Source organism: Oratosquilla oratoria, chromosome 27 (assembly GCF_046742065.1).
Source record: "Oratosquilla oratoria isolate Oo_2021 chromosome 27, ASM4674206v1, whole genome shotgun sequence".
Lineage (NCBI taxonomy): Eukaryota > Metazoa > Arthropoda > Malacostraca > Stomatopoda > Squillidae > Oratosquilla > Oratosquilla oratoria.
Window position 1 is genome coordinate 11717720 of NC_134803.1, and position 24194 is coordinate 11741913.

Genomic DNA, 24194 nt, shown 5'->3' on the forward strand with positions numbered 1-24194 from the left:
TATTTCTTTAAAAGTTATATTTTGATTTTCTTATTCCACTTTCCATTGATTTTTTATTTCTTGGAGATATGTCTCTTTAATTGTTTCTCTAACTTTCTCGGTCACTGCCTATATTTGTTCTTTTTACTTGTTTTTTCAAAGCTTCATTTTTGTTTTTATCTTCATTTCTCATTCTTTCATTTTCACTTCTGAACATGTTTAATTCCTTTTTTAGATCATTAAGCTCCCTGTTAGTCTCGGCATTAGCTCTTTTTAGTTGGTTCACTTCTCTGTACATTGCCCTGTATTCAGCTTTCAAATCCATATGTTCCTCTATCAATTCTGCAATCTCCCAATTTCTTAGGATATTTTTATACCTAGATTCTCTTTCCAATTCTAAACCTCTACCTAGTATTCCACTTTCTTTTATAAACCCTGAAAATACATTACTATCAAACCTTTGAGTAGGTATCGGGTTATCAATCATACAAGATTTCTTAGATATGACCCCCATCGGTGATTCCACTCTGCTTACATCCAATCTTCTCTTCGTTGCTTAACTTTTTCATCTTTCTCCTTCATCATTCTCCATTTTGTGTATTTAACAATAATGTTGAATTTACTCTATCCTATCATTTTGGTCACTCAATAAACACAGCTCTCTTTCCCAAATGTAAATACAAGCTAGGTGTTTCCTTCAAATTTATCAAAAGTACAACCACTCCTTGTTTAACGATGACAATTGGGACCAGCGCGCCGTCATTAACCGAATTGGTCGTTAAGCGAAAGTGTATACATATTCGTACATGTACTGTATGTACAATGTCCAGCAATACATGTATCTTTATTTTTGTGTATTTTCCCTCTTTTATACAGTGCATTAAAGCTTTATTTACTGTTTATTTATGGTGGTTATGTTCCCGAAATTACCGTATATGACCAAATCCGCGTATGCTGACATTCCATATTGAATACCGGGGTATTTTTTAGTTTCGACCATGGGCGCAATATAGCAATAGAAAATTAATGATTAATTTTGTAAATTAAAATGTATCAACGTAATATGCAATTTTGTGGGCGGAAATGAAAGTAAAAAATACCATGCTACAAGAAAATATGCTAATGAACGAAGTCGGTAGCATAGAATCGGGACGCCATCTTGTCGTCTGCCAACGTCTCTCACGACAACGACAACAAGGACGAGCCGGATGACATTTAATTTGCAGGTAATGATTTATCAAACACAGGTTAGGTTAGTTTAGTTTAGGTTAGGCGAATTTATCATCCTTTCATTTCCTCGACATCGGCATCTATCATAACAAACATGATGTACCATTCGTCCGACATGACTTCGTTACTTACGAAATTTGTTTTAGCACCTTTTTTTTATTTCCGCTCACATAATTGCATATTACGTTGATACATTATAATTTACAAAATTAATAATTAATTTTCTATTGCTATATTGCGCCCTTGGTCGAAACTAAAAATTTACCACTACCGGTATATATTGTACCCCAGGTAGTTTTTCCAGCTTGCAGGATGGTAATGTAGACCTAAGCTTCAGAACACTTTACCTCACAGCTAATATCCACCGTACAAGTTCATTTATAACATCATACAAATTTGCCTCAGCCAACTTAATTATCGTACACAACGTCGTAACTTCGGGAGATTTACGTTAAACGAATATTGGTCTGTCATAAAGCCCGTCGTTACTCCGAGTTGTCGTTAACCGAGGAGGTCGTTAAACGAGGAGTGGGTGTACTGTGCATCAGAACTCATTTCTAGCCATCCATTCCCACATGTGGTTCATGCTCATGTGAACACAAGATGGCTGACAATTGAGGTATCCTTTCCAAAACAGCCATGTACTGCTACCTTTTTACCTTTTAGGAAAAGTGCTGAAAGGATGGAATATTCTTCGACTCTCTCAAAAGTGCTCAAAAATCAGGTTTGTTGAAATGTTCAATGTTGAAAGAATGGACTTTTAATGTATATGTTTGAGTAACATGCTGCTGGTGTGTTTATTTTTGTTAGGTTTGGCTGGTTGTACTTAGTGTGATGTAATGAAATGGATGAGTATAATTGAGGTCTCTTGCATAGAAATGTTCCAATCATCTTCATATGCCAATGGTGATGATTTTGATTTCTGAGTACAGGTGTTCCACTGAGGTGGTTTTGGTGCATCTAGTTAGCATCTTTAATACTGTGTGCACGTAGACTTTACGCACTAAACATACAGCCTAAGCAAACATCCTCCCTAGAATCAGCATACAGATAATGCCGTAAAAACTTACAACAGCTGTGATTGGCACTGCAGCTCCAAAGATGTGTTGGCTGCAAGTCCCCCAATCACCAACTGAATCCTTCAGTTGTGGTAAGATAGATTTGGGAATGCCAACCAATAAATCAAGCACTACATTGCTCCACTTGAGAAGGAATGGGTCAAATAATGCTGTACCACTTGCATTGGAGTAATCAGTGGCAAAGATCTGTAAAAGTACAAGAAATTATTTTGATGAGTTTATAAGATGCATAATGATAAAGCTTGAAGCAATGCAAAAATCAAAGGATTTATTCTGGCTTATCATGGAAAAAATTTACAAACACATGAGGAACAACTCATCAACAACATGTATAGACTGAAGCCTTCACCCCCTCATTATGATGCCATATTTTATAATTTCCTTTTTGCCACAAGTTATTCACTTGTTATGTCAACTTTATTTTAACCAATTCCTTTCAATCTGTTGTTTGACCTCCATCTTGATATTTGCCATAACAAAATCTACAAAACATCTGTCCATGATGAAAGGGAGGCTAGTCCACTAAACAAGATGACTAACCTTGCCATTGGTGAGCTTGTAGACAAGCCATGTGTCAATTGTACCATAATATACATTATTTTTGGCCACATGAGCTTTTACAATCTCCTGGTTCTCCAACACCCATTTTAGTCGGGCAACAACCTGAAAACCACCAGGAAAATTGTATTACTTTCACCTGAAGTTTGTGGAAGAAAATACTACTAATATTAAATAAAACATAAAATGTATTAGCAATGTACTGTAGTAATATTCTATGAGGTCTGCAGAAACTATTTTCCTTCATCACTACTTCAAGTTTGTCCAATTTTTCCCAATATTTACTTCAAATTTTGAGAGATTCATGGTAATTTCATGAACTAGTTAAAAAAGAAAAAAAAAATACTCATGCTATCCATACTGACAAAAAAATAATGCATCAATTTTAATACAAAAATATCTATCATCAACTCACTGAACCCCATGAATTATCTTAATAATTTTCTTTTGGCTAACACCAAACAATTTTACTTAGCTAAAAAGAGCCTTTAGTTCTTGATGGGCTATCTTTATTACTCCATTTAACCCTAGACATGGTAATCATTCTTGTTCAATTTCTCTGGCTGCTGTCACAACTTCAATCTGCTGAGGACAATCCTTTGCCATTTAATGTTTATGATTTATCTTGATTAACCACAGATAGCAATGACAATTTTTGCATGGTATATGCTTCCCGGATGCTGTCGCCAGGCAATTTGACTTAATTAAGAGACCCCCAACCATGAGTTGAAAATCAGTGACTTTTAAAGATTTTATTCTACTTAATCCAAGACAACTATATTCACTTCACTGGGACCTCTGGTTCTTAATGGATTAAAAACAGGTCAGACAACTCACAACTACTACAGCATTAGTACCTCAAAAACTAACATCAGGTACAATCCAAATAACTTGCCTGCACATTCATAAACTTCAGAACACTCGCTGCCAAAAGTTGCTTACTTCTACAGAAAAAATACAGAATGCTTGCACCAAAGTGGAGAGCCTGCAAAATCAGGAATAGACAATCATTCAACAAGCAGCAGTGCTTTCTTAATACCCAAGGGCTCAATACTGTCCAGGGGAATGAAAGTGGTATATGTAAGAAAGAGTGCATTAGCCTTACTATATTTAACTAGTGATTTAGAGATATGTTTGTACAAGAATATGGATGCACATGTATTACAGATATGTAGTACAATCTCATGTATAATGGGATTCCTTTAGGACCAATTCAATCATCTATGTACAACAATCCCATTTTTCCAACCAATTTACCATTGCCTATGAGGCAAGATTAGGCACAGAATAATAATATCCTCACCCCTTTCAATCAATCTATCCATTGCCCTTGATCTCTCTTACATAGGACTTGCAGACTCCAGGTAACTGGCAACAGCCTACAGGTGGGACTCAGTATATGTATTGTTGTCTACAGATTATTAGTGTGGGACATTGAAGTATGTATTCTGTGTCCTCTGTATAGTGGTTGCATCTGGGGCAGTTTGAATCTGTGGCTAGACCTATTCTGTGTTTGTACTGCTATGCTGAATAGTATTCTGAGCACAAGTGTGGTTTTTATCAGGTGGTACTTATGTCTGGCAGTTGTTGTTGGAGTACAGCATTTGGTGGTTTGTTTTGAAGGGTTTGTTTAGGGATCTGAGTGGGTGTGTATTTCAGCGTGGATGTTTTGTATGGTATAGGTGGTATGCAACCATGACCACATACACACTTGCGTGTCATGCATGTACAGCATATGATCAATGTATATATAGTGTTGGTATGTTATATTGTTGGACTATTGTCCTAAATAATTGTGTAAAAAAGTATATGTACCTAAAATATATAAATTATTTAAATTGTAATTATATAGATTCATTTCTGCAAGAACCACATGCCAAGCCAAAGGAAAGAATTTTGCCTGGTTTTGGCTACTGATCGGCAAGTCAGTCGACGCTGGTCATTTGTAAAGCAGAGATAAATTCTTGTGCAAAGTCAACTCATTTAACTTTCCTGCCCACAACATATTGGCAACAGCATATATTCAAGCTCAACGCTTCCAAAATAGACAAGCCCTTAAATTCTCTATGAAGTGTGCAGTGCTTGTTATAAAGTGACGTGACATTCCTCATGTCATCACTTGCCAGTAACCATCTCCTGTACTCTGAGCCTGCTGTGTTAAGCAGGCCTGTCGACAGTTGGATCATCCTACCAGCTTTTGAGCCTGCCGTGTTAAGTAGGCCTGTCGATGGTTGGATCATCCTACAGCAGGGTTAACAAGCTTCTGCCTGCAGTTGTCATCTGAGTGCCTACAATGTAAATATTAGTACAGTCGAACCTCGAAAGCCCGGACTAATTGGGGGGAAAGGGTGGTCCGGTGATGCCAAACGTCCGGTCATCAAAAATATCGCCCTAACACCCGTAGATTTTCATAGCGGTATACATATAGGTAATGTATATGGCATAGAAACACATAAGAATAATACTCTAACACTGTAATAATAACAATACTGTAATAATAATGCTATAATACCAATAATTCTGTAATAATAACTGTAATACAGGCATGTAAATGTACTGTATATACAACAGATAACACAACAGAAACCCAATCCATTCGTATCCGCACAGGCAACAATTCAACACTAACAATAGTTAACATGTACATTCCCCCCCAATCATCCCCCACAGTTCCAACCACCTTCAGACCTCAACTCAGCCAACTAACCTCAATCCCCAACCTGATCATGGGTGGTGACTTCAACGCCAAGTCGTCTGCCTGGTTTGTCGACAACCCTGACACAGACAGAGGGCTTGATATACAGACTCAATTCGACTCATTGACTATCATGAACAACACGCATAATCATACACATATCCCATACCAAGCCCTCTACACTCCCTCCTCTCCTGATATCACCTTTTGCTCCCCCTGCCTAACCCCAACAACATCATGGAGAGTGGTCGGAGCCCTTGGTTCTGACCACCTTCCAATCATCATCACCACCAAAACAAGATGCACCCCAGTTGGCCACAGACACACTTACACCAATTACAAGAGAGCTAACTGGGAAGCCTTTAATGAAGAGACAGAACAACATTTTGAAACACTTAACAGTACACCAATCACAAACATAAACAATGCTGTGCACGCTTTTAATACAATCATACAAAACGCAGACAAGAGATACATCCCTAGAGGCAACAGAAAATCACACAACCCCAACTTCACACCAGAAATCCAAGGCCTCATCAGACAACGTGACACACTTAAACACGATACCCCCACACCTATCCCTCAAAACATAGCAGACCAAATACAAACACTAAACACTGTGATTGCCAATAAAATACATGAACAAAAAACACAAAATTGGCAAAACTTTATCAATACACTTGATCACAAAACAAACACCAGCAAATTGTACAAAACACTCAACAGCATCACACTATCCAACACTAACACTACACGCTCTCACGCAGCAATAATCACAACAACAGATAATCTACCCTCAAACAAACAACAAGCAAACGCACTCATACGTCATTTTGCACAGACGAGCCATCTTACATCTCACCCTGACGACCGACGCACCATTCGACGTAAGAAAGACTTTCCCACAGACTCAGACTATACACCCTTCATAGACAGTCAGACAAAACTCATAATGCATAGTCTCAAGCACTCATCTGCCTGTGGCCCTGATAACATAAGCAACATCCACCTAAAACACATTGGACCACAAGGTATACACGCACTCACAAACATTGCAAACTACAGCTATTCACACAACACTATACCCGACATCTGGAAGCATGGTAAAATAATCACCATTCCAAAACCGAACAAAGACCCAACAATCCCAACATCGCACCGCCCAATCACACTTCTCTGCACCCCCTCTAAAGTCATTGAACGCCTAATACTTAAACTTGTCACACCATATATTCCCCTTGCTGACTCACAACACGGTTTTAGGCCACTACACTCCACAAACACTCTTCTGACAAACCTCACACAATGAATTTTAGATGGCATCAATTCAGATAGGCCCCACCACAGAACACTTCTTATAACATTGGACATTAGTAAAGCTTTTGATGCTATCCCCCGCCACAACCTAACAAATAAAATATATAACACAGACATGCACAATAACACCAAAAGATGGCTGGCCAATTATCTGGCAGGCAGGAATGCTCATGTGTCATATAATGGCCAATCATCGCACATCAGAAACATTAAGAACGGAGTACCACAGGGCTCAGTTCTATCCCCCACATTATTTAATCTATACATGCATGACTTACCCACGCCAGACACCTCAGAAATACAAATCTCTTCCTACGCAGACGACATAACAATCACATGCACACATCGTAACACAGACAAAGCTGCAGAAATAATCCAGCCTTACCTTGACACACTCAACACATGGTTCATCACAAACAGACTCAAAATAGCTCCAACCAAATCTACAGCAACACTTCTCACCAACTGGACAAAAGAACACAAATACATACCTCATCTCTACATCAACAACACTCTAATACCACACACAAACACACCGAAAATTCTTGGTGTAACATACGATACATCCATGTCTTTCAAACAACACCTCACAAACATAAAAAACAAATGCACACCTAGACTTAACGCACTTAAGTCAATCACTGGAACAACATTTGGACAAAACAAAGAAACTAATATAACAATATACAAACAATGCATACGCTCAGTGATGAATTATGCGAGTCCTGCATGGGCTCCTAATCTCAGTGAGACACACCACAACACCCTTCAAATCATACAAAACAAAGCCCTAAAAACAATTACAGGCTGCACAAATACATCACCTACAGACCATTTACACCATGAAACAAAAGTCCTCAAAGTCAAGGACCACCTCGACATGAGAGGCACACAAACACTTGCTGCAGCCACCACAAACACATCACACCCGCTACACTACATAGCAGAACACACACACACACCAAGAAACATTAAAACTACACCCATAGACCTTTATTACTCACAGATACTCTCTTCTCTTCCTCCACAACCACCAAAAACCAGCCTCCGGAAACATATTCATAATCATATCACTCACCGCTCCATTAACACACTGAAAGACAACACACTGCTGCATGCCAGACCCCCTGATATCCACCCTTCTGAATCCTCTCTCCCACGTAAGGACAGAGTCCACTTGGCCAGACTGCGATGCGGTCACCACCCAGCACTTCTAAGCTACCAGAAGAGGCTGGACGACCGTGTTGTGAACAGCTGCCCAGGATGTAACACTTCACCCCATACCATACAACACATAATGGAAGACTGCATTATACACAATCATGCACGCAAACAACACAACATACACTCTATAAAGGATTTGTGGGAAAACCCAGTTTCGGCTGTGGCCTTCCTTGGGGAGATGGGACTGCTCGGACAGACAGTCTAGGGAACGACAACAACAACAACAACTGTATATACAGTGTACTGTACTGTATTTTTTATTATGTACACTGTAAATATCGGAAGGTATGCACGCGGGCCAGGGTTGCCGCGTTTTCTACACTGCCGTGTAGAATGGGAGTGTTGCCATACCGGGGCATACATTTTTCTCGGGCGTGTGCAGACTTTCATAGCAAGATATACTTGTCAAACTTTGAGAAAATGGTGGTTCTAGTTTTTTATTCTTGAATGTATACAAGGCCCCCATGCCCTAACATATTCAGTAAGATATAAAAATAATTTTTTTTATATATTATCATCGCTAAAAGAAAGCTGAAACTTTAGAGTAGAATATTTTCTACACGATAAAAACGTATCTTTTGGGGTATAATATTTCATAAGTAACACAATTACCAATAAAAGTCATATTTTGATGTACCATTTATTATTTGATAACTAGTTCTATGATTTTTAAACAAAAGTTTGAGTTTTTGAATGTTTTTAACAGCCCACTGATATGTAGAAAAAATTTCCTCATGTCCTTGTGCAGTTGCCACATGCTGCTATTTTACTACGTTTTGGTACAAAATTCTACGAAACGGCAGCCCAGGTGGCGGCTTGACTGGGCCGGGTTTGAGTACACGTGTACAGCCGTCGCTGCCACCTACCAGACAAATAGGGAACTTTGCTTGAAAAGTCCGCCCTTTGTTCATTTCGACCGGTCATACGAGGGTCCGGGCATTCAGGGTCCGGGCTTTCGAGGTTCGACTGTATATTATGGTATTGTAAGCTAATTCTAGTAGTGATTCAAGCCAATTAGAAAATTGGCATGTATATTTCACTACCAGGCCTCTCATTGACCCTATATGGCTGGTACCCTGTACAGTGGTTGGTCAGTGCTTGTGTATGCTTTTGACAGGCCTCGGATTGCTGCCAGCACCTTGGTACCTTTATCCGATTGGCTGCCTTCATGTTGGAGCGAAATAGACCAATGTTTTTGTAAATATTAATGTAGCATATTTCTGCTTAGTGTAATTTTTTGGCGGCATCTGTACACAGATACATTTCCTTCCACTTTTACGCTGTAATACACACACTGCATATATCCTACTTTGAGCACATAATCAGTTATATTTTTTCAACGTTATTTTTTCTTTTCTACCCCTTTCAATCATACCAGAGCTTACACACACACACACACACATATATATATGCATGTCTTGTGCTTTCTCACATTTCACTGTCTTGCAGTATTGCGAGTTATTCCTGCGCAATGCTGCGAGTTCGTGAATAATCCCTAACTTAACCATACCACACCTAACTTTAACCCTTTACCCTAACCAAAATAATTTTTTTTTAATGAGATATAGCTTTAAACACTCCTCCTCCCAGGTGTGCACCCCCCTACCCGAAGGTTGGGAAATCCTAGTTTGGAAAATACATGCATACACAAACAGAAATATCATGTACACATTCTTTTAAGTGCATGTGTGAGTGTGTGTGTATTTACCTAGTAGTTTTTACGGGAAGGGGAGCTATGCTCGTGGTGTCCTGTCTTCACATCTCGTTTTATCTAGACAGTTTTTAAATTCGTGTATCATTTTTGCACACACCACTTTCTCACCTAACTTGTTCCAAACATCTATTACTCTGTGGGCAAAGCCGTTCTTTTTCAGGTCTCTTCTATAACTGTCTTTCTTGATTTCCTTTCCGTGTCCTCTTGTATCTCTACTATCCCATCTTATTAGATCCTATCAATAGTTTCTATGTCTTTCATGATTCTATAAATAGTTATCAAGTCTCCTCTCTCTCTTCTTTGCTCTAATGTATGTAGCTCAAGTTTTGCTAACCTCTCTTCATATGATAGTTCTGATAGTGTTGGTGCCAATTTCATAATTGCTCTTTGTATTCTTTCAAGTTTTATTATACATTTTTTTTTGTACTTCATGACCATGTCATTGCTGCATACTCCAATCTTGGTTTTATAAAGTGACTAGTATTTTCTTCACCATTTCTTCGTCCAGGTATGTAAATGCCAGTTTGATCATTCTTATTAAATTATAAGTTTCTCCAAAAATCTTGTTTATATGTTTCTCAGGTGACATATTATTCATAATAATGACTCCCAGGCCTTTCTCATTTTCTACTTTTTTAATTTCTTCCTCTCCCAATTTATATGATCCCACTATTCTTTTTTTTTTGCTTCTTCCAAATTCTTTTATACTACACTTCTTAATATTAAATTCCATCTCCCACTTCCTACTCCATCCCCATACTTTATTGAGATCACTCTGCAGTGACTCACAATCTTCTAGTGTTCACTTTTTCCAACAAATTTGCATCATCTGCAAAGAAGCTCATATAAATTTCAATTCCTTTATCCATATCATTAATATATATAGCAAACATCATTGGGACCAGAACTGTTCTTTGTGGAACTCCACTAATCACTTCATCCCAATTAGAGTGTTTGTCTCTTATCACTACTCTCATTTTTCTTTCATACAAGAAGTCTTCCATCCACTTCAGCAGTTTGCCCTGTATTCCTCCTGCAGTTTCTAATTTCTTTAGCAATTTCTTATGTGGCACCTTATCAAAAGCTTTTTTCAGATCTAGAAATGCACAATCAGCCCATCCATCTCTTTTTTTGTATTACATCTATTAGCCTTGAATAGAAACACATTAAGTTTGTGACACATGATCATCCTTGTCTATATCCAAATTGCCTTGGATTTAGTACACTGTTTTTCCAAATGCCTTACCCATCTAATTTTGATAATTCTTTAAAAACCTTTAGCTATCGTACTTGTAAGAGAGACCAGTCTATAGTTAGTAGGGTCTTCCTTGTTTCCCCCTTTATATATTGGTACTATATTTACTCATTTCCAATCTTCTGGAACTTTTCCTTCTTTCAATGAACTGTTTATTGGACTATGTATTTTGTCTGTTAGTTCATTCCTGCATTCTCTCAAATTCCAGTTTGCCATTTCATCTGGTCCATGCAATTTTCTGACATCAAGATTACTAAAGTGTTTCATTATTTCATTCCTTGATACTTCTATCTCTTTCATAGGGGGGACAATCTCCTCCCACTTGATATCTCTAGGTTGTATGTTCTCCCTCGTAAACACAGATTTAAAATGCTTGTTCATAATTTCTACAATTTCCATTTCCTCTGTGTATTCAACTCCTTCTTGTCGTAGTTTCTCTAATGCTTGTTTGTTTTTGTTTGTTGTTTACAAATCTGTAAAATAGTTTTGGTTGATCTTTACATTTTTCTATGACATCTTTTACATATTTTTTCTTTTCTTCTCTGCACACCTGTACATAATCATTTCTATAACAAGTATATATTTTCAATTTTTTAGGTCTTTTGTCTTTTCTCCATTTTATCCAAGCTTTATCCCTTTTGTCCTTTAACTCCCTACATCTTTTGTTGTACCAACACTTTACATATTCTTTTTCTTGCTTTTGTCTTGGAACATACTTTTCCACTCCTTTATTTATAAATTTTTGTCAAACTAGTTCATTTCTCTTCTACTGTTGTTTCCTCCTTGTGTCTTTCCCAGTCTGCTTTTTGAAACAATTCTCTTATTTTATTTAAAAAAAAAAAAAAAAAAAAAAAAAAAAAAAAAAAAAAACATCAATCTTCCCTTTCTATATTATTCATTTAGTTCCAATTCAACCAATATGTGGTCACTTTTACTTATTGGTGTCTTATATTCAATCTTGTCCACTATTTTGGGTTCTGATGTTTTTATTAGGTCCAGTCTTGATGGTTCTTCCTCATTTCTATACCTAGTATTCCCTTGTATCCGTTGCATCATTGTATGTTCTAAAATCATATCAAGTAGTGCATTTCCCCATAGGTCATCTCCACCCTTCACTGTCATCTCTTCCCAGCAGATTTCTTTACAATTAAAGTCACCCATTATAACTATTCTTCCTCCATCTTCCATTATCTTGTTTAGTGTTATCCTTGTGTCTTCTAACATTTTTTGGGTTCTTTCTCTTCCCACAAAGCCGTTTTAGGAGGCACATAATTTACTACAAACTTCCTGCTCTTCCCATCCTTGTCCTCCACTTCCATCATAATCATCTCTACTCTATTCTTTCCTTATGTGACATTCCTCACATTTCCTTCTTAGTCAGGAACATAACTCCACCCCCTTGTTTTACCTCTCTGTTTCTAATCCAATAATTATATGCACTATGTCCTACACTGTTGGGTGGTAGGGGACCTTTCAATTTTGTCTATACAATTCCCATTATGTCCGGTACTTTTTCCTTCAGGTAATCATTCAGTTCATTCAAGCCTGTTATGAAGCCATCTATATTTGTGTAAGACACTTTTAATTTTCCGCTACTTCCATTATGTTTTCTGTTTCCCTTCTGTTTTTCTCTGCTTCGAACCATTTCCTCACTTCCATATCTACTACTCTCCAATAGAATTCTCTTTTTCTGTCTGTTCTTTTCTCGTTCTTTCCTTAGCTTTTAGTCTTTGTTTTCTCATCCTCTCTTTCCACTTTATTCATTTCTCTTTTTATTCATACCTGTTTATGTTGATCACTGTCTGCTAGTTTCCCTGTTTTTGCTAAGATATTCTGTGAGGCGGCAGATGATTTCTTTTGCCGTCGGATGATTTCTTTCCCTACACCATCTCTCCACCATGAAGAGACAACAAGGCCTTTTATTACAAAGAGGTCTCTCAGCTAAGATCGAACAAACAAGACCTCTTAGCTAAGCTCAGAGGTCACAAAGTGACTTTTACTCCCATAGATCTGCCAGGACATCTAAACAAGCTAGAAGTTCGCTCAAATCGGGGTCATAGGCCAACTCGACGACCAACATTCTACGGGCTGGCATCACAAGAGTTCCACCCTGCTGCAGTTTTCCTATTGGGTGCCTTCTCGTAGGGCACGCCCAGTTTTTGTATTTTTTTCTTTTAGCTAGGAAGATCTGGCACCTCCAAAGTTGACTTCGGAGCTGCCAGGTCGAGATTGTATCAGAATAGGATCACCGAATAAACCGGAAAAACCCATCCGTGTTTTCCATAAAAAAAAAAAAAAAAAAAAAAAAAAAAAAATTCTCTGCTGTCATTTGTGACCTGAATTTAACCTTAATTGGTCTGGTCTTATCTGTATTGTATTTCCCTAGTCTATATATTTCTTCCATTTCTTTCCTTGTTTCTGGTTCATCTTCTTGAACTACTTCTAATATCTTATTCACTTTTTCCTTTTCCTCCTTTATTCTTGTAGTCCTATTTGGATTATACTTCTCTTCCATCCCTTATATAATTATACATTTCTTTTTATCTGCTAAGTCTCTTACTATATTCTCCTTCATCACTTTAATAACTGTGTCCTTAGTTTGTTCTTTCATCTGATGTTCCACTATACCTGTAAATTCAATTTTATTGTTCTCTTGTACTTTTTTCCAACCTCTTACCTCTTTTACTATGGACTCTTTATTCTCTTTATTATTCCTCTTTAATTCCTCATTTTCATCCTTTACTTCTCTTAACTGTCTTTTTAATTCTTCTATTTCTTTAGTTAGGTTTTGATTCTCCTCTAGTTCTTCCAGTTTATCAACTCTTTGGGTAACTAGTGTTAATTGGTTAAACCTAACCTCCCATGTTTCGTTCATTTCTTTTAGTTTCTCCTCTAGATTAACCATTCAGGGGAGGTTGTCATTTCCTCCCTCATTAAATCCATGGAAATAATTATCTTCACCTTCCATTGCATTGCTTTTATATATATTTCTAATTTTTACATTTTTACTAATCTCTTCGACTTCACCACTGTCGTCTGCCCCTCTCTTGTTGATATGCCGTCTGACCTCCTGGGCCCATTCGTCCCCTTCTTCATTTCCTTCCATTTTTTCAGTAATCCCTCCCCTTCTCCTTTTTCTTCATCTTTCCACTACACCACGATCTTTCCCCTTCCCTATTAATACAACACAGGTACTCCCTCGTCGTTGAGATCCACGAAAATTGTAGATTTTCCTGAGTCCAAACTTCGTTGTCACTTCGACCAACGTGTGTATTCACCTTGGTCTTTAGATCACGTGTTGGACTCGTGATCGACAGCTATTTCCCTACTGGAAGAGAGCTCAGAGTTCATATGACCGATCTATGGGTAATGCTATGACCTTTCACTCACACACTCACACACACACACACACACGACATATTTGAAAAAGTAGGTAACTTGGCAAAGAGTGAAAAATACAATAAGATATGGATAAAAAGAGAAATGAGTACTGAGGAATTAGAAAAAGAAAGGGCGCTAAGAGAAGAAGCAAAGGAAAAAAACTTGAAAAGATTGGAGACAGAATGCAAAGAATTCCAGTGGAGAGTAATAGACTTGAGATTAAGACAATGGCGCTTCAAAACGAACAAAACAAGGGAAGAAGAAACCAGGGAGAAGGAAGAAAATTAAAAGTGGCCTATACCAACATTGACGGACTAATTTCGGGACTGAACGAACTCAATGATTATCTGTTAGAAGCAAAACCAGACATAATGGGAATTGTAGAGACTAAACTAAGAGGTGAAATACCATCCACTGTTATCGGACAAGGTTTATACAACTACTGGATAAAAAACAGGGACAAGAAACAGGGAGGGGGAATCATGTTCTTGGCCAAGAAAGACCTAAAGGTGACAAAAATTGCAGAGGGCAAAGGTAATGCTGAATTGATCATGATAAAAGTCGAAGGCAAGAATATGAAAAGTAGAAAGTTTGTGGTGACTTATGTGCCTCCAAAAACAAGCGCTTGGAAAGAAATTGAACATACAAAAATGCTAGATGACACAAGAAAATCACTCAATGAGATACTAATGGGTAAGGGTAATCTGGTAGTTATGGGGGACTTCAATTGCAAAGAAATTTGTTGGGACAGCATGACAGTGCAAGGAGGAGATGACTCGTGGGGCAATGTACTGCTAGATATGACCATGGAGTACACAATGACCCAATGGGTCCGTGAAAACACAAGGTACAGAAATAATGAAGAGCCATCGAAACTAGATCTAATATTTACAACAGAGCCTGAAATAGTGCATAAAGTCCAGTATGAGACACCAATTGGAAAGAGTGACCATGTACTCATCGAAACTATACTAAAGGAAGAAATAGACATAGAGAGGAACGAAAAGCATAGGAAAGGAAGACTGAGGTACAACAAAACAGACTTTACAAAACTAAAGACATTCTTCCGGAATGCAAACTGGGAAATATTTTACAGGGAAGAAACAGCAGTGGAAGAGAAATGGAATATATTGATGGAAAACTACAATGAAGGGGTAAACAGGCATGTACCAAGACAAAAGCGAGAGAGTACATTAAATGTTGGTTCAACAAAAGATGCAGTGAGGCAAAAGACAGAAGGGACAAAGCTTGGAAAAAGTGGAGAAAAGACAAAAAACAAAGCAAATGGCAAATTTATGTTAACTATAGAAATGAGTATGTTAATGTGAGAAGAGAGGAGAAAAGGAACCATGAGAAGGATATTATAGACAAATGCAAAGAGCAACCCAAACTATTCTATCGGTATGTGAATGGTAAACTTAAAAACAAACAGGAATTGGTGAAACTATGCCAAGGAAACATAGAATACACAGAAGATTTAGAGATGGCCGAAGTCATGAACAATCACTTTAAATCTGTTTTCACCAGAGAGAAAATACCGAATTGTGACATAGACAAAAACAAGAAATCTCCCCTCATGAATGAGTTTACAGCATCACTAAAGGAAATATCAGAACATTTATCAAGGCTGGATGTCAGAAAATCACATGGCCCGGACGGTATTGCCAATTGGATTCTAAAGGAGTGCAAAGAAGAACTAACAGACAAAATACACATCTTAATAAACAGCTCACTCAAAGAAGGAAAGATACCCGAGGACTGGAAAAACGCTAACATTGTACCAATACACAAAGGAGGAAACAAAGAAGAACCCACCAACTATAGGCCAGTATCACTAACAAGCACCATTGCCAAAATTTGTGAGAAAATAATCAAGAATAGATGGGTAAAACATCTGGAAGACAATGACATATTAAACCCAAGACAATTCGGATTCAGACAAGGAAGATCATGCTCCACAAACTTAATATGCTTTTACTCAAGACTAATAGACATAGTGCAAGAAAGAAATGGATGGGCTGATTGTGCATTCCTAGACTTGCAAAAAGCCTTTGACAAAGTACCACACAGAAAACTACTAAAAAAACTGGAACACATAGGAGGAATACAGGGAAACCTACTAAAATGGATAGAGGACTTTCTGACTGGTAGAAAGATGAGAGTAGTGCTCAGAGAAAAATATTCAGACTGGAAAGAGGTGATCAGTGGAGTACCGCAAGGATCTGTGCTGGCACCAATAATGTTTGCTATCTATATGAATGACATGGATGAGGACGTGAACTGCTACATGAGCTTCTTTGCCGATGACGCCAAACTGCTAAGGAAAATAGAAACTGATGAGGACTGTGAAGCACTGCAAGAAGACCTAAATAGGGTATGGAACTGGAGTCAGAAATGGGAAGTGGACTTTAATACTAAGAAGTGTAGCATAATGGAGTTTGGAAAAAGCAAAAACAGAATATCAGGAAAATATAAAATTGGAACCAAAGAAGTAAAGAAAGTAGGATCCGAAAAAGATTTGGGAGTAATTATCACGAACGACTTGTCCTATGATATACAGATTAACAAAATTGTCGGGGAGACTTACAACTTGCTAAGATCAATAAAAGTGGCGTTTACATACTTGGACGAAGACATGATGAAAAAAATATTGGTTACATTGATAAGGCCTAGATTAGAGTATGCAGCGACATTGTGGTCCCCCAGTACCAAAAAGAATATAAAGAAAATAGAAAGAATCCAAAGAGCAGCTACAAAAATGGCACCTGCACTTGCAAACCTATCATACGAAGAGAGATTGGCTAAACTGGAGTTACCGACACTGGAGCAAAGAAGAGAGAGAGGTGACCTATTGACCATCTACAGAATCATGAAAGGCACAGAGGTACTCGATAGTGAGAACTTACTTAACTGGGACAAAAGAAACACAAGAGGACATGGAAAGAAAATAAAAAAAACATAGCTATAGAAGAGAACTGAAGAAAAACAGTTTTCCTCATAGAGTTTTGGACACTTGGAACAAACTGGACAATGAAATAGTATGCGCAAAAACCATTCATGAGTTTAAAAACAAACTAGACACTGCAAGATACAAAGGCGGGACAACACGAGCATAGCTCCCCTTCCCGCAAAATACAACTAGGTAAATACAACTAGGTAAATACACACACAACTCCCCGCCCACGAGAGTCAGAATAACGACCCGAAGCGCAGCGATACCGAAATAATTTCGGCCCTGGGCAGGATTCGAACCAGGTACTGCGAGCATCCCCGTGCTTCGCAGTCCAGTGCTCTACCAACCGCGCCACCGAGTCGTGTAGTGTGTGTGTGTGGATTGGCAATAAATGCCTACAGCTGAAAGGTGAAGAAATGCATCTTGTATATTTAACTTCAGAATATATATGATTATAGGGTTTATTTGCAAAAAACCTAGGAGTTTCTGAATAATAAATTTCCACCCGCACTAAGATTAAATTAAAATAACCAATATTTCAACATTTGGTAAAATTATACAATCATTTTACATTTGCATGATTTTTTCTTACAAAAGCTATCATGGTTTGTGGCAACATTAATTTCACAAATATAAATAATATCTATGAACACATACAATGGTTTGTTTAATCATATTAATTCTTATGTTACAAAAATAATATGCGGCATAAGGGGGGACTACAGTAGTGGCATGTTCTCTTACCATAAACCACCTAGCTTTAACCCTTAACCCTAACCAAAATATATATATATATATATATATATATTTTTTTTTTTTTTTTTTTTTCTAATTATAGTTATCCAAGTACCTGGAGTGATAGGGTATCAGAAAATATATGGCTATGGGGGTCTATCTTCAAAACCCCAGGAGTTCATGCACAAACAATCAGACAGACAGACAGACAGAGGCTACTACTTTATCATAGTAGATTCCAGATATCCAGCACTCTGTGTGGGAAGCTTTTTATTTCAGATCTCTTCTATAGTTATCCTTTTTGAGTTTGTTTTCGTGTCCTCTTGTTTTTCCATTGTCACATTTTAGTAAATCATTCCTATCAAGGACTTCCATTCCTTTCATGATTCCATAGTCAGTAGATCACCTCTTTCTCTTCTCTGCTTCAGTGTTGGTAGTTTCAATTTCGATAGTTTTTGTTCGTATGTTAATTTGGAAAGAGCTGGTGCCAACTTTGTCGTTGCTCTCTGTATTCTTTCTAATTTCTTTATAGTCTTTTTAGTACTTGGTGTCCATAGTGTCACTGCATATTCCAGTTTTAGTCTTATTAATGTAAATAATATTTTTTCAATCATTTCTTCTTCCAAATAGTCAAATCCCACTTTCATTGACCTTAATAGGTTGAAGGTTTCTCTGACTATTTTGTTGATATGTTCATTCGGTGTCATGTCTTTGCTGATTATTACTCCAAGGTCTCTTTCTGAGTTCACTTTTTTTATTTCTTCTTCACTAATTTTATCATTTTTTGATATTCTGTTTTTATTTTCCAAACTCCATTATACTACATTTCTTGATATTGAAGTTCACTTCCCATTTTTGAGTTCATTTCCAGATTTTATCCAGGTCTGATTGTAATGATTCACAATCCTCCTTTGTTCTTACTTTCTTTAGTATTTTTGCGGATGGGCTGATTGTGCATTCCTAGACTTGCAAAAAGCCTTTGACAAAGTACCACACAGAAAACTACTAAAAAAACTGGAACACATAGGAGGAATACAGGGAAACCTACTAAAATGGATAGAGGACTTTCTGACTGGTAGAAAGATGAGAGTAGTGCTCAGAGAAAAATATTCAGACTGGAAAGAGGTGATCAGTGGAGTACCGCAAGGATCTGTGCTGGCACCAATAATGTTTGCTATCTATATGAATGACATGGATGAGGACGTGAACTGCTACATGAGCTTCTTTGCCGATGACGCCAAACTGCTAAGGAAAATAGAAACTGATGAGGACTGTGAAGCACTGCAAGAAGACCTAAATAGGGTATGGAACTGGAGTCAGAAATGGGAAGTGGACTTTAATACTAAGAAGTGTAGCATAATGGAGTTTGGAAAAAGCAAAAACAGAATATCAGGAAAATATAAAATTGGAACCAAAGAAGTAAAGAAAGTAGGATCCGAAAAAGATTTGGGAGTAATTATCACGAACGACTTGTCCTATGATATACAGATTAACAAAATTGTCGGGGAGACTTACAACTTGCTAAGATCAATAAAAGTGGCGTTTACATACTTGGACGAAGACATGATGAAAAAAATATTGGTTACATTGATAAGGCCTAGATTAGAGTATGCAGCGACATTGTGGTCCCCCAGTACCAAAAAGAATATAAAGAAAATAGAAAGAATCCAAAGAGCAGCTACAAAAATGGCACCTGCACTTGCAAACCTATCATACGAAGAGAGATTGGCTAAACTGGAGTTACCGACACTGGAGCAAAGAAGAGAGAGAGGTGACCTATTGACCATCTACAGAATCATGAAAGGCACAGAGGTACTCGATAGTGAGAACTTACTTAACTGGGACAAAAGAAACACAAGAGGACATGGAAAGAAAATAAAAAAAACATAGCTATAGAAGAGAACTGAAGAAAAACAGTTTTCCTCATAGAGTTTTGGACACTTGGAACAAACTGGACAATGAAATAGTATGCGCAAAAACCATTCATGAGTTTAAAAACAAACTAGACACTGCAAGATACAAAGGCGGGACAACACGAGCATAGCTCCCCTTCCCGCAAAATACAACTAGGTAAATACAACTAGGTAAATACACACACAACTCCCCGCCCACGAGAGTCAGAATAACGACCCGAAGCGCAGCGATACCGAAATAATTTCGGCCCTGGGCAGGATTCGAACCAGGTACTGCGAGCATCCCCGTGCTTCGCAGTCCAGTGCTCTACCAACCGCGCCACCGAGTCGTGTAGTGTGTGTGTGTGGATTGGCAATAAATGCCTACAGCTGAAAGGTGAAGAAATGCATCTTGTATATTTAACTTCAGAATATATATGATTATAGGGTTTATTTGCAAAAAACCTAGGAGTTTCTGAATAATAAATTTCCACCCGCACTAAGATTAAATTAAAATAACCAATATTTCAACATTTGGTAAAATTATACAATCATTTTACATTTGCATGATTTTTTCTTACAAAAGCTATCATGGTTTGTGGCAACATTAATTTCACAAATATAAATAATATCTATGAACACATACAATGGTTTGTTTAATCATATAAATTCATATGTTACAAAAATAATATGCGACTTAAGGGGGGACTACAGTAGTGGCATGTTCCCTCACCATAAACCACCTAACTTTAACCCTTAACCCTAACCAAAATATATATATATATATATATATATATATATATATATTTTTTTTTTTTTTTTAAATGAAATATAGTTATCTAAGTACTTGGAGTGATAGGGTATCAGAAAATATATGGCTATGGGGGTCTATCTTCAAAACCCCAGGAGTTCATGCACAAACAATCAGACAGACAGACAGACAGAGGCTACTACTTTATCATAGTAGATTCCAGATATCCAGCACTCTGTGTGGGAAACTTTTTTTTTCAGATCTCTTCTATAGTTATCCTTTTTGAGTTTCTTTTCGTGTCCTCTTGTTTTTCCATTGTCACATTTTAGTAAATCATTCCTATCAAGGACTTCCATTCCTTTCATGATTCCATAGTCAGTAGATCACCTCTTTCTCTTCTCTGCTTCAGTGTTGGTAGTTTCAATTTCGATAGTTTTTGTTCGTATGTTAATTTGGAAAGAGCTGGTGCCAACTTTGTCGTTGCTCTCTGTATTCTTTCTAATTTCTTTATAGTCTTTTTAGTACTTGGTGTCCATAGTGTCACTGCATATTCCAGTTTTAGTCTTATTAATGTAAATAATATTTTTTCAATCATTTCTTCTTCCAAATAGTCAAATCCCACTTTCATTGACCTTAATAGGTTGAAGGTTTCTCTGACTATTTTGTTGATATGTTCATTCGGTGTCATGTCTTTGCTGATTATTACTCCAAGGTCTCTTTCTGAGTTCACTTTTTTTATTTCTTCTTCACTAATTTTATCATTTTTTGATATTCTGTTTTTATTTTCCAAACTCCATTATACTACATTTCTTGATATTGAAGTTCACTTCCCATTTTTGAGTTAATTTCCAGATTTTGTCCAGGTCTGATTGTAATGATTCACAATCCTGCTCTGTTCTTACTTTCTTTAGTATTTTTGCATCTGCAAAGAAATCTATACGACACTCCACTCCTTCATCCATGTCGTTTATATATATGGCAAACATGACTGGAACCAGTACCGACCCTTGCAGGACACCACTTCTCATTTCTTCCCATTTTGAGAATTTGTCTCTAATTACTACCCTCATTTTTCTCCCAGTCAGGAAGTCTTCCATCCATTCCAATAATTCACTTCCAATACCACCTATTGATTCTATTTTTCTTGTTAATTTCTTGTGTGGTACCTTATCAAATGCTTTTTGTAGGTCTAGATAGGCACAGTCTGTCCATCCATCCCTCTCTTGTATTATTTCTATTAGTCTCGAATAGAAGCAGACCAGGTTTGTTGTACACACCCTAAGTGTGCAAAGTATCAGTTATTTTTTGTTAAAACTAAAGAAAATTATTTCTTGTGACATCTAACCTTACCTGCCTATCCATGGGATTTTATGTGTATACTTGCTGTTTTCGTACATTTACTGATATATTTCATTTATAATTTTGCCTTTTACAATTACCTCTATGTATATCTAGTACAATTTTCTATAAGTTATTGCTTTTTTTTTTTTTGCCTTAATACAAATTAGACTTTTATTCTCAGATATTAAATAACAAGGCAATAGTCCTTGCAGTGTTCCATTACTAAAATTTTGTACTGTAAAACAGATTAATTTTTCTTGTCAATAATTTAGAATTATTATGTTAGTAATTATTTTTTGTATTTATATATATTTGTTGCTTGCATACTAATTAATGACACTTGTCCAAGTTGGGTATGTCCTTTTGCTGTTGATGCACTTGTTACAAGTGTACCAGCTCTGATGTCTCCTGTGAATGTTGAGAAGCCTGCCTCAGTGACTTCCTTTGCTGTCTGGTTTCTAGATGCTTCTGCTTTTATGCTTTTCACCTGTACAGTAACTATAAATTTTAATACTTTCATATTTGTACATGCTTTTACGTAGTGGTTTTGTTTATTTTCCCGCTACCATATCTACTAACGAGTTCAAACCTATTCGTATTACTACTTCAACTACTACCACTACTACTACTACTACTTAAATAGCTAGACTTTCCACTCTTCCAACTATATCTTCACCTACTATTAAGTTGCTATACAGGACCCTACTATTCAGAACTTTAGTGGTGAAGATGTAACTTCTCATTCTCCTCTGCAATTCTTGCAGATGTGTGAGGGTGTTATAAGTAATTCACACATTACCTCTGGAGCAGATAAAATATCCTTTATAAGATCTCAGTTGATTCCTAGATCTTTGGCCTCTGAATTAACGAGTGCTTCCGCTTTTGATCCCAAGGCACTTAACAATGATTACACAGGGGAACACTTTTTTAGTAACTTTGAGTTGCATTGGATATTTTAACGGATTTTGAAAGAGTTTTAGGCGCTGATTTCAAATCTGAAATTAGTTTTTCTCTACAAGCTCTAGTTTGTATGCAATTTGAGGTTAATGAAATTGTACATATGTGAACTTGTGTAAACCATGTATAAGCATTTTAACGTCCATATATATAGATAGCTTCTAATATTTTGATCATTCTTCTTTTGTTTCAGTTCAAACATGGCTTCCAGAATGAGACATCATTGCAGAAACAAGCCTGATGCCTTCTGCTACATATGTGGATGCTACACACTCAATCGTCAGAGACGTAACATATCCTCGTTCGTCAAGCGTGTCTACAAGGCATATTTTGAAGTTCATCTTGGTGATCAAGACAAGCAATGGGCTCCTCATGTTGTGTGCCACAATTGTGAGGAAATGCTTCGAGACTGGACCAAAGGAAAACGCAAAGGTCTGCCTTTTGGAGTTCCAATGATTTGGCGCGAACCCACCAACCATGTAACTGACTGTTATTTCTGCATGGTAAACACAACGGGTGTTGGGAAGAAAAACCGACATAAGATTACGTATCCGAACATTCCCTCAGCTATTCGGCCTGTTCCGCACTCTGAAGAAGTACCTGTTCCAGTTTTCAAAGGCTTGCCTTCATTGGACGATAAAGACATTGGACATGATACAAGCCAGCAAGACAGTTGTGACAGTGAATTGTCAGAAAAGTGTTCACAATCGGAGGACTGTTCTTCAGACACTGAACCTTTCCCCGTCCCTAAGCCTCTTCCCCAGGCTGAACTGAATGATTTAGTGCGGGATTTAGGTCTTTCAAAGAAAGCAGCAGAGCTTTTGGCATCAAGATTACAAGGCAGAAATCTTGTTGATCACTCTGTTAAAGTATCATATTTCAGAAAGCGTGACCAGCTTTTTGTGACTTTCTTTTCAAAAGACAGACAGTTTGTTTACTGCCATGACATCCCAGGGCTTCTCAAAGAACTGGGTGTACCTTACTATAGTCCTGCTGAATGGAGACTCTTTTTAGACAGTTCAAAACGCAGTCTAAAGTGTGTTCTTTTACATAATGACAATGTTTATGGAGCAGTACCTGTCGGTCACTCAGTGCATTTGCGGGAAGACTATGATGATATGAGAATGGTCATG

The 24194-nt window shown here is 37.3% G+C and overlaps 1 protein-coding gene across 6 annotated transcripts in view; it reads right to left on the minus strand.

Annotated features, from left to right (window-relative positions):
• Nucleotides 1-24194, minus strand: part of LOC143039895 (glycerol kinase 5) — a 474671-nt gene that overhangs the window by 137071 nt on the left and 313406 nt on the right. For 4 of the 6 annotated variants that reach the window (XR_012967672.1, XM_076210228.1, XM_076210229.1 and 1 more), the window contains exons 5-7: nt 3742-3831; nt 2829-2951; nt 2280-2474 (exon numbers count right to left, since the gene is read on the minus strand). The exons of 1 other annotated variant lie outside the window; for it this stretch is intronic. Coding sequence is in view for 4 of the 5 variants with exons in the window: in XM_076210228.1 (XP_076066343.1) it covers nt 2280-2474; nt 2829-2951; nt 3742-3831 (408 nt within the window). In the remaining variant the exon portion in view is untranslated. The remainder of the gene's footprint in view (nt 1-2279; nt 2475-2828; nt 2952-3741; nt 3832-24194) is intronic. One more of the 6 variants, XM_076210230.1, reaches the window with a different exon arrangement.